We start from the raw sequence: 14,645 nt of genomic DNA, 5'->3' as shown, positions 1-14,645 counted from the left end.
TTTGCTAAACTGTTTTAATAAAGTTTCCTGTAATGAAAGTGTAAATTGTAAATTTTAAATCTTCTTCCACTGATCTGTGAAGTTGTCACTATATCAGTGAGTTCCAGCAGAAGCAGAAGGAAAGGATTCAGTAATGACTGAGCGTTTGGATTCAGGGATCAGTCCTGGAATCTGGACTGCTCTGATGATGCTCCTCCATCTAACTTATTCAATGAAATCATCTGTGTCATTTTCTCCTGCTCAGGGATCCACTCAAAGCTCAAATCCAAACCACTGAAGAAACTCTGCTGGAAAGAATTCAGCATTGATTTAAAAACAGTGACAGTTTATGAAATTAAGTCATCAAAATGATGCAACTTGCTTCAGATATTTAGGATGATGAACATTTCTGCCCTTTACTGAGGCCACTTTGTCCATTTAATGAAAGTGTCATGAACAGTTAGCTGTGACATCATCAGTAAGGAATAGTTATGGTGAAATCAAACTGTTTATGATATTTCATTGACAGCACTTTAAAGTCTGAAGGACGTCTTATTTTGTTGAATCCTGCTGTTGAGGGGACGAATCAAGCGTGTGCAGTTTGGGAAATGACAAATATGATATTGTACCATTTTAATCCTGCAAACATTTGTTTGATTTGATTTCTCATTGGAGGAGAAAGAAACACAGCAAAGAGCGTTTAAAGGCAGAATAACATAAGTCAAGACAGGATGGTGTTTAAAAAAGTCCACAGCTGTGGAGTGGAGCTTGTTGTTGGTGTCTCTGTGTGAAGAAACTGTAAGTTTGCTTTGTTTCCTCCTTTAACAGTTTGTCTTTAGGAACTTCACTGTTTGTTCAGCTCATGTTGGATTTCTTCACACAACACACTGTGTGTGTTTGTATTAAAGTCAGTGTGTAATGTTTTCCTGGCTAGCATCAGCTGTGTGTCTTGAGCTGGGAGAGAAAGTTAACTGGTTCTTTATGTTCATGTAAACAGTTGGAGATAGAGAGAGGAACATGAGGGATTTTCTCGGTTTTCATACATGGAGTTCCAAAGTAGATGAAACATGTGTGACTTTGTTTCACACTATTATGAACTGTTAGCTCTGCTCTATCAGACTGTTTATGGTGGAACAGGTTTCCCTGGTTTTAAACTGGGACTCAGACTCAGTTACATGTTGGTTCATCACTCAAACCATTTAAATATGATCTCACATCAGTCATCAAGTTTCTATTCAATATAAATCACAAACATGTTTGCATTTATTCACAGTAGATTTTCTGTCTCATTAACAGATACTTTCTGTTCATAGAAAAATGTAAAGTTCTCTTTATATGACCATTGTGATGGACCAAGTTAAAAAACAGGAGGAGTCCCAGGAATTATTAGAAAAATAGTTTTTCATTTATTTAACCCCCAAAAATTAGATTTACAAAAGTAATAAATGTTGAGCTCAAAGAAACAAAACAAAACTCAGGCAAATGTAACAAACCAAATGACGTTATATTTCTATACTGTTGGATTAAAACAATTCTTCTGCAGGAGAGGCATTATACACAGGATCATCTGACCATGGAGGACCTACCCAAAGAACTTCATACTGACATAAATGTCTACAGTGTGAAAATGGATGACATAAGTTATGGATACCTGGAAGTAGCAGAGAACAGTCCTCAAAAAAAAAGGGGTGGTTGCCTCTTGCTAGTCGCCTTGTATGTCTGTCAACAGATGTGAACTATGCTTTGCTCATGGTCTCACCTGGGAGGTATGGATTATTTGATTCACATTCAAGAAGTGCAGGAGGTTTACCCCAGCCAAATGGAACAGCAGTCATGCTCACTTTCACTCATGTGAATGACCTGATCACCCACCTGCATAACCTTTTTCAAAATCAAGACAAGTATGCAAGATATGAGTTTGTGCCTGTTTCTTTCCAAAGAGTCAGCACTCACAATGAACAGCCTGCACAGTCAACTTGGGCAACACCAGGAGCAACAGCTACATCATCACCACAAAATGATGAACCACAAATCACAAATGTCACTGTGCAAGTGCCTCAACCAGAATCAGCCCAAACCTACATGACAATGTTAGAAAATGCTTTAAACTCACCACAAGACAAAATGGCTTCAAATCAAATTTGTGAACATCAATTTGAAACATCTGTTGATCTAACAAGCAACATCTGGACAGAACAACAAGAAAATCTTGAATTCAATAATGAAAGAGATAAAGTCATAGATAAAACCCCCCAAAAGCAAGAAATGTGTGCAAATTAAATAAACGACAACGTGGGAAAGCTATTCGTCAAGCTCAAAAAAGTCACAAGCAGCATGTAAAAGATAAAGAAAAATCTTCATCTGAAGAAGTGGCAAAGAAGATAAAAAAAGACACAAAAAGGAACAATATGCCTGCTGTCATGAATTTCGAATTAAAAAATTACAGACTGTGAAAACTCAATATGCTGAAAACTATCATCACCATAAACAAAAACTGTTATCAGCCAAAGATTATTATGCAAATCCTCATATTCAAGAGAAGATAAAAGCCCACAATGTGAAGAGATACCAAAATGATCCTCATTTTCAACAAAAAAAGAGAGACTACATTATCAGAAGATATACCACAGATCCTGACTTTCAAATCAGACAGAAAAAATATGTGGTTCAGAAGTAAATTACGGATGTCAGCTTTCGAACCAGAAAGAAACAATATGTGTTCCGAAGATACAACACAGATACTGACTTTCGAAGCAGACAGAAAAAATACATGGCCCAGAAATACAGAGAGGATGATGTCAGACAAAGGAAGAGGGCATACATAAGAACAAAATATGCATCTGATCCAAACTACAGGCACAAACAACAAAAATCAATTCATGCCAGATATCATAATGACTCACAATTCAGACTGCACCATATACAGCGGTGTGCCCAGTACCAGAGACACAAAATGGCTACCAATGCATATTTCACCCTTTATAAAAAGTTGTGTGGGCAGAGAATAAAGAAGAAATACAGACGACTTGTAACACAATTCCTGCAAGGTCCACAGTCTGAAGTACAGCCCCAGCTTGTAGCGAACAGTGTCATGCAAGCAGCCACATTAGCTTTCCGTGAAAGAATTCAATTAGGACCCACCCATGTCTGTACAGTGTGCCACAGAACTCTGTTTCCTAATCAAGTTAAACACTGCAAAAGATCAAATTATGTTAAAAATAGTTGCATTGTTGCCACTTGCTTGACAGGAAAATTTGTCCATGTTTGTAATAGTGAATGCTCAGCTAATTGTACCTTTCCAAAACAAAGAATGCAAGAGTGGATTTGCTACAACTGTGACGGCGACCTACAACGAGGAAAGATGCCATCCATCGCAGTGGCAAACAATTTAGCACTAGCACCCATTCCAATTGAACTGAGTGAATTAAATGTACTAGAACGACAACTGACTGCTAAAATTCTCCCGTTTGCCAAAATTATTGCATTACCAAAAGGACATCAAAGAGCCATACATGGGGCTGTTGTTTGTGTACCATCAGATGTGGAAACCACAGTAAACTGTCTTCCCAGACCTAGCAATGAAGCCCAGCTCCTGCAGGTACAACTGAAAAGACACATCAGATTCAAAGGATACCAACACTTCTACACTGTGAACATGAAGAATGTGTTAACAGGATTATCAAAGCTAAAAGAGATGCATTCAGAATACAAAGATGTATCTATTGATGATGAAGCTACTTTTGCTGATCCCACAAATAATCAGATAATCGAGACGGAACATGACACTGCTGATGCAGATATTCAAGATGCACTGCCCAGAAACTTCGACCACCAAATTGTACCAGAAAGAAGAACCACTGAAGATACAACAGCTGGACTGCTTGAGTCATGTCATGATGTAAATGAACTAATGGAGCCTGAACAGTAAAATGGAGAGCCATTACAAGATATGGAGAAAGAAAAGGAGGAACTTCAACCTGGTCTTGTTCTAGACACCTGTATGCAACCACCAGATATAGCACAGGAAAAGCTACCTATTCTTTGCACAGTTTGTAACAGAAACACACATGGCTACAAACAGCATGTCCATCCAATTGCGCAAAGGAAAAGGCAATCACCAAGGACTAATTTAAAAGCCTCACACGCTGAGCAACCACGCTCCTCGGAGTCTAACTCCTATCCTGGATTAATTTAAATAAATTTAAAAGCACCACTGTCGATTCCACAGTTAAATTATCTGGTGCCCGAGGCTAACTCCGCTGATCAATACAGGAAAAGCTCCCTTAACCAAATATCCTAAACTAATATCTCTTTTCTTAGATGACGTCACACTCAACCAACATAACACATCAACTTAAAATTCACCCCAGGATTAATCACAATAAATTTTGTCAAATGTCCCCAAACTTTACTTTTATTTATCCCAAATTACCCAAAATTATCATGGACATGTCACCTGAAATCTATTTAACAGATTTTATAATTTAGTTTAATTTCACCACCACTGAGCCAATTTAACGGTCACGATCATTAACTCAACAGACAAATAAATTAGAATTCATCCAATATGCACAAATTTTGAACAGGCTTGTGCTTACCTTTAAATCTTTTTAATATATGATATGTTGTCCGCCTCATATCATATCGTACCTTCAGCCACATTTGTTCTCTCTGTTACAAAGGAACCGGGCGGAAAACACCAAATATTAAACCAGATTCTTTGATCCCCATGATAGAACAGAGAAAACCTGACTCAGAGTGGTCAAAACATTTATATATTTTTATTCAATCATCTTCCGGAAGAGAGAGCCCTGCACAGCCCAAAGCCAGTTGCAGAATCTCTAACATTAGAAGCTCAAGATGAGTCTCATGTAGGTGTTATTTTGGTACTTCACACGTCACATAGTTTCGATACAAACAACTCCTTTTACTCCGTTCCTCTTTTCTTTGTGTCTTACTTCCTATGCAGCTTGCAATAACTTCCCTTTTCTGAGGTTTGTTGTGCAGTGCAACCTGTCACCCTTCGTCTGAACTTAGTTTCACTCTCTGTCTACTTCTCATATGCTGCAAAAACATGCAGTTTCCTGTCAGCCTGTGACCTAGTCAAGTCTGGGCCTCTCATAAAACAATCTAATCAGCAAATAAGCATTAAGAATATATATTTATTTCTTAACAACAGTAAGATGAAGACCAGAGCTGACCACTGAGCAGGAGACAGTTTATCTGTGGAGAGACTTCCTGATATCAGGGACTGTTGGATCTCCTCCACTAGAGGCTGGGTCACAACGCTCAAAACGCTGAGGAAAACGCTCGAAAGCACTCTCCACCTGTGCAAACCCCTGCCCCCAGCCTTTCCTATTGGTGGAAAAATGTACCATGTCGACTAGTCAAGAAGTTTTAGGAGTGACAGCGTGTGATGTGACAGATTTGCGACGTTTAGCGCAAATCTTGTGTAGTTAGTGTGTAGTGTAGTCAATAGTTTTGTTATGTGTGTCAGAACAATGAGGCGACTGCTGAATGTTACAGGAGTTACAGCAGTGATACACCTGCTGCTCTCAGGCCTGCAGGTATCAGGCTGTTGTTCTCCTTTATCTCATAGTGGACAGAAATGATTTTTTTGGAGTGGCACAAATAATTTGTGTGGCATCAAATTTGATGCAGAACAGCTGATTGTTCTGTAAATAGTTTGAAATGTTTATTTAAAAAAAACTTGGCTGCATTTTTATGTAAACAGCTACAAAAACTTTGCTGTTTGCATAACTCAGTAACTTTTTTGAAGAAGTAACTATATAATTAATTGCCCAACATTGGTCTTTATATATGGTATTTGCAGACAGAGAGTTACAGACTCTCTCCCAGACCACAGACTCAGACTCATAATACAAGTCAGAGCTTTATATAAAAAAATAAAAATAAAAAAAAAAGAGAAGAGAAGAAGAAGAAAGTTTTGTTTTCAAATTTGGAGTTCAAGTTATTTTTACTTCCAATAGTGTTAACATGCTACACAGGTCATGAACTAGATTTTTTTTTAAATTTTCATTGTAAGTGGGCTAAAGCAATTAATTAAAAGTAGTCTAACATAAATGTAAACGCTGTAATTAGATTATTTTAATGAAACCATGTAACTTGGATGGATTAGATGCTGGCGTGACCACAGTGCACACGTCTGCTGTCGCTCACAGCGGTCCAAGTGTCCACTCAGGGAGTTTGTGTGTTCGCTCAGACACATGAAAAATTAGAGGGAACATTGATCCTACCATGTTTTCAGGGGCATTATTAAATCTCAGTCGATTAGAGTACATCATATCTGTCTCTTTAAGGAGCGTATGGAAGAAGCTACTTCAGTGTTGTTTAAGGCTTTAAGACCTTGAGGTTACTCAGCCTGCTTCTTACCACATATTAAAAGTGAAGTGAGAACACGCTTTAATAAGGATCAGCCATCAGTCAGGAGCAATAATCAGAGTCATTTGATTCTGTTTGCAGTCACCTTTTTTTAGACACATCGGAGTCTTGAATCGAGCTCTTAATACTTCTTTATTGATGACCCAACAAGCCCTTCCTCCTTTACAGCAATTGAGAAAGATTACAGCTTATAGAAGAAGTAGAAATCTAAAGGATATGCTGGTACACAATAAATTGAATCCTGTGCCTTTAAATAATTTAGATGACAGTTTTAAACAAGTACTCTCCTTTATTATTCTCTAAACTCAGCCATTTCCCTTTCTCCACCTTTTTTGTATTTATCTTTTCTTTTCTTATTTCCTTCCAACCTTAACCCTTTTTCCTGTTTCTTTCTTAAACCTTTTTTCCCTTTTATTTTAGAGGTAAATTCATTCATTCCCTTATCCTTATCTTATTTCTTTCTCGAACCTTTCTTTCCCTGTTCCCTGATATTTTACAGCTAAATTAATTTTCTTATTCTGTGTTTGTACTTTTGTTTACTTTCCTTATTCCCACTTATAGTTTTTTTGGGTTATTTTTTTATTCGGTCTTTCCTGTGACATTTTATGACAAATTCTGGTTGTGGAGGTCAGGAGGAAAATAAATCAAAGTTCATTTTTTCACTTTCATCTTTTTTATCTTAAAGAATAATTTCTTCTCTTTTGGTGTGTTTTATTTGGGATTCAAAATGTGATAAGACATTTAATTTTGGTTTGGATGTAAAAATAAATTGTGTGTATAGGTTGATTTGTTTCTACATTTTTCATCACTGTAATATATTTTCTCTCCTGTCACCTGTATTAATGAATGGCCCTAAGATTGGTTTGGATCATTTTTATGGCTCAAATTGATGGATCTTAGTTTCTGACCCTCCTCCAATTTTTACTTCCTGTATTTCTCCAGGTGATGGCACCAAATATCCACAAATAAATACGATGAATGATGATGTAGTGCCCCAGCTCTGAGTTTTCACTCATTTAATTCTCTAATCTAACCCTAAACAAAACTATACCCTAACTGTAACCATGACACTAAAACCATATTTTGAGTCTCAAAAGTACTTTCAAACTTGTGAGGATGGCACTTTGTCCTCATAAGTAACTGTTGGTCCCCACAAGTACAGTAGCATGCCAATATTCTGAACTCACAAAGATGTCTAAACATGTATACACACACACACAACCACACACACACACAAACACACACACACTCAGATGTGTTTAGAAAGAGATGTTCCTTTGGTATAACTGAGCTGCTCGCTTTGATCTTGCTAAACACACTGAATAATTGAGAATTATGGAGTCAACAATAATGATACTCTTCACACATAACATGTCAAATGAAAGGGCCCAAAGGTCAAAATAATAATTATTATGATACTTTCCACAAAAACAGACAGAAGTAGGTCAAAGGTCAAAGTGGATGTAGTCATAAAACAGTCAGCAGTGTGTTAGGTTTGCACAGATATCAGTGGAGGACTTGACCCTGAAAAATGCAGAGTGTAATGTAGAGTTTGATGGTTTTCCCAGAAAAGGAGGAAGAAGAGATGGCTGAGATTCTGTGGCTGGGATTTCATTGTGGATCGAGGTTTCTATCAAATCACTTTGAACGTCTATGTAGTGATAAGGTGTTCACAGCTGAAAATGACAAAGTGGGGTCTAGATCTTCTGACACTGGTTGGACAGCATGGTAAATGGACTAGTTCTTATATAGCGCTTTTCCACTCTTCTGAGCACTCAAAGCGCTTTACACAACTTGTGCATTCACCCATTCACACCCATTCGCACAAGCACAACTGACATTCACACACATTCATACTCCGATGAATGCATCGGAGAGCAATTTCGGGTTAGTATCTTGCCCAAGGATATTTGGCATGCAGACTAGGGGGAAGCCGGGAATCGAACCACCAACCTTCCGATCAGTAGATGACCTGCTCTACCACCTGAGCTACAGCCACCCAATAGCATGAAGGAAAATGGTGGAGCAAATTTATTTGTAAAGAGATGCTTTGTTGGTGAGACATTCCTCCGGCTGGACGACACGCTCTGCTTTGATACAAAATAAAGCTCCGATATTTTCCTCTACACTAGTTTATCTCATGACTTTGAATCCCCCTGAAGATACTGACAGTGAAGCACGTACATAATACTCCAGCCTTTCATTGTCATAAACAGACAAGAAGACAACAACAAACTGCTCCTCCCATTCAACACATGTCAGTCCATATCCATCATCTCCATTTACACATCAAATAGAAACATGAATCACTTGTAATGATTAGAAACTTGATAGAATTTCAAATCTAGTTTGGGGAGTCATTCAGTGAGAAACAGTGAAATGATTTTCCATGTGAAAAGGTGGACAGCAGAAACAGAAAGAAACAGTGAAACTAAAAGAGAAACAAAGAGCTTTGGAACAACGAGGCAGCAGGAGGACAGCTGCAGTTTAACAGCTTCAACTCACTGACAGGAAACAACATTAGAAACATCATCATTACAGCTGGCTGCCGGCGGAGCTCACGGGCGCGTCACTGCAACTCCCCCTGACTTCTGCTCCGCGGCTGCTGGGCGAGCCCTCATCTGGGACTCTCCTCAGCTCTTTCTGGGACAGTGGTGCAGCTGCCCCTCTGTTGGTCTTCCATGGTCTCTTGTGTTCTGGGGGCCTCTGGATGTCTGGAGTTTTGATCTCCTCCATACCCGCTTCACACCCTGGAGGATGGGGCTGTGGCCCCCCCACACTCCCTAGCAGATCATTACATGGAGAAACCTTTGGAATGCAAGCATGCTGATCCACACAGGTATGCACACATGGGTATTCACAGACGCGGACTAAAGCTTTCTTGGCTGCTGCCTCAAAGCACACTGTGCGCTGTCTATCTTGCGTGCTGCACAATATCGTTTATTATTTAGTAAATATTGATATCTATGACTAGCTAGTTTATTGTGATGGTGCTTTGTTTTCTCTATTATTATGTTGCTCTTTGTTGTTTGCTGTCTCCTCTGTTTGTTTTTTTTTTTTTGTTTTTTTGTTTTTCTCCATACAGGTGACCCAGGAGTTCTTTTTTTTTTTTCTCTCTCTTCCCCCCCCCTTCTCACCGTCTCTTCTCCCCTTTGGTTTTCTTTCTTTCTCTCCCCCTCTTTCTCTCATTTATTCCCCTGTCCTATTTATTAAAAAAAAAAAAAAAAGACAAAGACAAAGGATGAACTGAAGCTCTGCCATCACGTAATGTCACATACTGCTGTTTCTGATGTCATTTAAAAAAAAAAAAAAAGAAAAGAAACATCATCATCCTCAACTCATCTGCTGCACTGACACTGACACCTTCAACGGACACACCTTCACTTTATCAACAGTCCATATGTATGGAAACATCCTGTGAGTGAAAGTGTGTGTGAAGGTGTGTATGTGTGTGTTAGTATCAGGATCAGAGAACAACAGCTTTCCTCTGTTCCAGTCCAGATTCACTCTGATCCTCTGGAGCTTCTTCTGAACTGAGAGAGCAGATTCTGCTGATGGTGAACGCGCTGAATATTTACCTAAAAAGAAACCTATTCTCCATAATGTAGACCGCATGCTTCCCTTCCTCTGCACAGACTCTGCTAACACACCCAGTCCCCACCATTTACTGTCTCCAACTTCAACATCCCAGCTGTGAGTCCCTGAGTTAAAGCCCTCAGAGCCCAGGACAGAATAGAAACGATCAAACCTCTCTGGATTATCAGGAAGCTGCTGCCTCTCTCCTCCTCTCACACTGGTCAGATCTTCAGACAGGATGAGTTGTGGATGAGCAGTGTTTGGGTCCAGAATGAGAGGAGTGTAGGAGACCACGTCCTTCATGTTGTTCCAGATGTTGAAGGTCAGGTTGCCCAGGTGTTTGGCCTGGTCTATCACAGCTCCTGAGGGCAGCTGTGGATCATCCAGCAGGGGGCAGCGCTGGACTCTTTCCACTGCAGCCTTGTAGTTGTGCAGGAATGAGACGTCTTCAGCTCTCAGCTCCTCCTCTGTGGCTCTGACTGTGTCTGAAAGAGCTGCTATCTCTCTGCTCAGAGCCTCCATCTTCTCCTCCATCATCCCACTCTTCTGCTCCTCTTCCTCCCTCAGTGCAGCCAGCCTGGCCTCCTCTTCCTCTGCTAGAAACTGGTGAAGCTTCTTAAACTGCTCCTTAATCTGCCTCTCTGTGTGTCGGGCCTGGACCTTAATGTGTTCTGCTGTTTGATCAAACTCCACTTTAACTCGTTTGCAAACCTTTAACTTCTTCTTTAAGGGCTCCAGAGTTTCCTGAAGTTCTTTCTTGTGTTCTTGTGCAGCTTCATCGATGGGTCTGAATCTGTGATTGGTGTGTTTTTCTGAGTCTCTGCAGACGACATACACTGGCTGCTGATGGTCCAGACAGAAGAGTTTGAGTTTCTCAGAGTGCAGACTGCAGAGAGCCTCTGAAGCTCTCTGATCTCTCTCCTGTAAGAACGACTCACACAGGTTCTTTAAAGCTCGATTTAAAGGTGGTTCTTCCTTTGAAGATCTTCTGTTACAAACTGGACACTCGTGTGTTGGTCTCTCTCTCCACCATCTCTTCAGACAGTCTTTACAGAAGCTGTGGCTACATGACAGAATAACAGGATCTCTGAAGACCTCCTGACAGACCGGACAGCAGAGATCCTCCTCTGATCTGGAAGCCATTGAGTCTGTGAGTGAAGCTGAAAACAGCAGACAGGAAGTACAGTCAGTCCTGGCTCCCCTCCCTCCTCTACCACCTTCACTAAAACTTCCTTTGAGTCGTGTTTTTGCTCAAACTCACATTCAGTGTGTGGAGCGTCAGCAGCTTGAAGCAGCAGTGTTGGAGTTTTCCACTTTTCTCTCCTGTAGCTGGACTCACTCAGAGGAAGCTGCTAGTTTGGTCTGAGCTCAGTCTGATCGTCTGTGCGTCTCTCTTTACTGAGGTTGAATAACATCCTATTTACTGGTTTTTCCCAGGTGTGTCAGGTGATGGGTGGATCTTCATGGCACCTTTCTGTTAAATGTTTCTTTTCACCTGAATCTCAGGTATGTTAATTCCAGTGTTAAACTGTCATCCTTCTTTTACATCAAAGGTATAAAACAGGTTTTTGCTCCATTTCAGGCAAGATGGGGGTGGCTTCGAGAGATTCCGTCAGGCAAGTAATCTGTCCGCGAGCTCGGAGGAAAATCAAGTGAACACTCTCATATATTGTATGGGAGATGAAGCGGATGACGTCCTGAGAGGACTCGAGTTATGTAGTGATGTAGACCAGCGGGACTATGGTAAAGTGAGAGATAGCTTCCACAACTTTTTCATTGTCAGGAAAAATGTTGTTTATGAGCGCGCACGTTTTAATATGCGCAAACAAGAGCCAAATGAGACTGCATTTGTGACTGCCTTGCATGCATTAGCAGAGCACTGTAACTACGGACCGCTCCACGATGAGCTGATAAGAGACAGAATAGTAGTGGGCTTGGTCGACACGAGGCTGTCTGAGCACATGCAGATGGAAAAAGACTTGGACTTGGATAAAGCTATAAATATGGCCAGGCAGTCAGAAGAAATCAAAAAGCAACAGTCAGGTTTGAGAAGTGAAACAAATGTAATGCAAATAAATACGAAAACAGTTGACAGAGTGATACAAAAGCACGACAAAACGAAGTTCAACATGTTCAAAAATAAAACTGTCAAAACACAACAGCAGTATAGCAAGAGACAAAGTAATAAATGCTACAAGTGCGGAGGCTCTCCACAGCCGAAACCTGAGTGCCCAGCGAATGATTCATGTCATTTATGTGGAAAAAAAGGTCACTACCAGCGCGTCTGCAGGCAAAGCAAGACAGTGCAAAGTATTGAGGAGGAAGAGGAGCAAGGTTTCTTCCTAGGCTCAGTTTCCAGTGACAGCCAGGCGTGGACAGCCATCATACAAGTGAAAGATGCAAAAATCATTTTCAAACTGGATACTGAAGCAGATATGACTGTAGTAGCTGACTCGGACTTATCAAAGATTTTTGCTAACGAACACAGACCAGTTCTCCAGCAGCCAGAAAAACCTTTGTCAGGCCCTGGATAAACACCACTGGACGTTGCTGGTTTTACAAAGCTACAGCTCAGCTACGGAGCAAAACAGACAACAGAGAAGGTCTATGTTGTAAGAAACCTGAGCACTCCACTGCTAGGCCTGCCCGCCATTACAGTTCTTGGCCTGCTGGTGCGAGTTGACGCGGTTTCAATGAACACTCTGAAGACTACTTACCCTAAACTTTGCAATGGTCTAGGGAAAGTGCAGCGGGCCTATCACATTAAACTCAAACCGAACGCTGTGCCATACTCGCTCAAAACTCCGCAAAGGCTTCCTCTGCCTCTAATGGGAAGGGTAAAGGAGGAACTCCAACGAATGGAAGAGCTTGGTGTCATTACCCGAGTTGAGGAACCAACAGATTGGTGTGCCGGCATGGTTGTTGACATAGCTGACATAGCTACGTTAATCCTCCCGTAAAACAATAAGACAAGGTACAACCTTTCCCATGTTCCTAGGATGTGGGGGTGAATGCCAGAACACCCTGGAAAGTACACACCATTGTTACAGACTTCCTAGGATGAGACATTCTTTCAATATGCCACCAACTATATACTTCTAAACACAAATGATTACATGCAGTATTCTACCATATGCAAACTTATATCATTAAAGATTTAAAGATTATACTGACTACTAAGTACAATTTTCTATTGACAACATGTCAGCAAAGTCATTATTGTATTTTGGAGGTCGATAAACGATCGCACACAATACTGTGTGAGAGTAGCCCAGCTCAAACACAGACAAACATACACACACACACACACTGTGACATAATTGGTCTACAAATGCCGCCTCAGGAGGATGCAGCCTACGTTTGGGACACACCTAATGTTTTTGTTCAGCCTCCAAAATAAAGGCTCATATTTATTAGCCTTTGTCACTTGGGTCCCCCCCTTTCTAGTATTGTTTTGACCACACTGAAGTCCAGGTTTTTTCCCTGCCTCCTCTGATAAGAGCCAGGGAGCTGAGTAGCTTTGCAGGTCTATTGTTAACAGCCACACCTGTTAGAGGCAGCAACCTTCTCGATTATTGCAACTGATAATCTGGGTTGATTTTAGGATAGGACATCATGGATCTGTTACTTTTAAAGGGCTGGAGTAACCTGTAAGAGCTAATCACACTAAAAAGGATTAATATTCAGATTTTTTACTTTTACTGTTTCACAAAGACCTAAAAAGTGGCATATCCAAAATTTAGACTTCAATTGCAGGAAATTGTATTAAAGCAATGTTGCTTTAATGAAAACAATAATCACAAAACAATAATGAAACCACATCCATTATACTTGCCTAATTAATTTGCTCTGAGTTAATGCTGATTTTTTTGGAGAGAATAGGCACTACTGAATCCGAAGATACATCCATCTCTGAGTTCTGAGTTGATGATAATCACTCAACAGGAAGCATCCCCATTCAGTGGGGCATTCAGTGGAAATTCTCCTAGAGTTCTTTCACAAAAAAATCTTTATACCAATACCACAACCACCAACTAATGTGCTGCCTAGTGCTTACTCGCCCCCTCCTCTCTCCTTCATCTAGCCATTCAATCACCTTTTTTACATAAGTTCATCCCATGTCCAGCCCCACCCTGTTATTCTATCTCTACCTTTTTTCTCACATACTTGATTTTAAAACTTTAAAAACTTAAAAATCATGCCATTACATTTTCTTATTTTCAGTCTCATTCTCAATATAGAAAATTCCATTTCATATGAACATTAAGTCACATATGAGTAGGCTTCACTTCATGTGTCATTCATTTTATGCAATTTACATACAAGGCGAAGAAAGATGCCCAACGGATTTACTCTACCAAATTGACTATCCCAGCCTTGCCGTAATGGTCTATTTGATTCACCTTTTATTGTTTATTTCATTTTATTTTCACTTGTTAAATACGGGACAGACTTGAATGAGGAAAAGAAAGGGGAGAAAGAAAGGGAAAGAAAAACAGCGGTGAAGAGGGACAGCGATAAAGGGAAAAGAACAAAAAACATCAAAATAAGCAGACAAAAAATACATATATCAATCACCTGGATCACCTGTTGAGAAAGAAAAAAGAGAAAACAAGCAGAAAAAAAAGAGCAATATAATAAACAACATCACGATGATCTATGGGAATGTAACCGTAAAAACTAAATAT

The 14,645-nt window shown here is 40.1% G+C and overlaps 1 protein-coding gene across 1 annotated transcript; it reads right to left on the bottom strand.

Annotated features, from left to right (window-relative positions):
• Positions 1 to 9,706: 9,706 nt before the first annotated feature.
• Positions 9,707 to 11,115, bottom strand: LOC113017343 (nuclear factor 7, brain-like). The gene has a single exon (XM_026160500.1). The coding sequence runs from the start codon at positions 11,098 to 11,100 to the stop codon at positions 9,715 to 9,717; it is 1,386 nt and encodes a 461-aa protein (XP_026016285.1). The 5' UTR covers positions 11,101 to 11,115; the 3' UTR covers positions 9,707 to 9,714.
• Between the last annotated feature and the right edge of the window lie 3,530 nt (positions 11,116 to 14,645).

This window comes from Astatotilapia calliptera, unplaced genomic scaffold (assembly GCF_900246225.1).
Source record: "Astatotilapia calliptera unplaced genomic scaffold, fAstCal1.2 U_scaffold_108, whole genome shotgun sequence".
Classification (NCBI taxonomy): Eukaryota; Metazoa; Chordata; class Actinopteri; order Cichliformes; family Cichlidae; genus Astatotilapia; species Astatotilapia calliptera.
The sequence above is the reverse complement of the archived record's forward strand: the minus strand, read 5'-3'. Positions and strand labels throughout refer to the sequence as shown.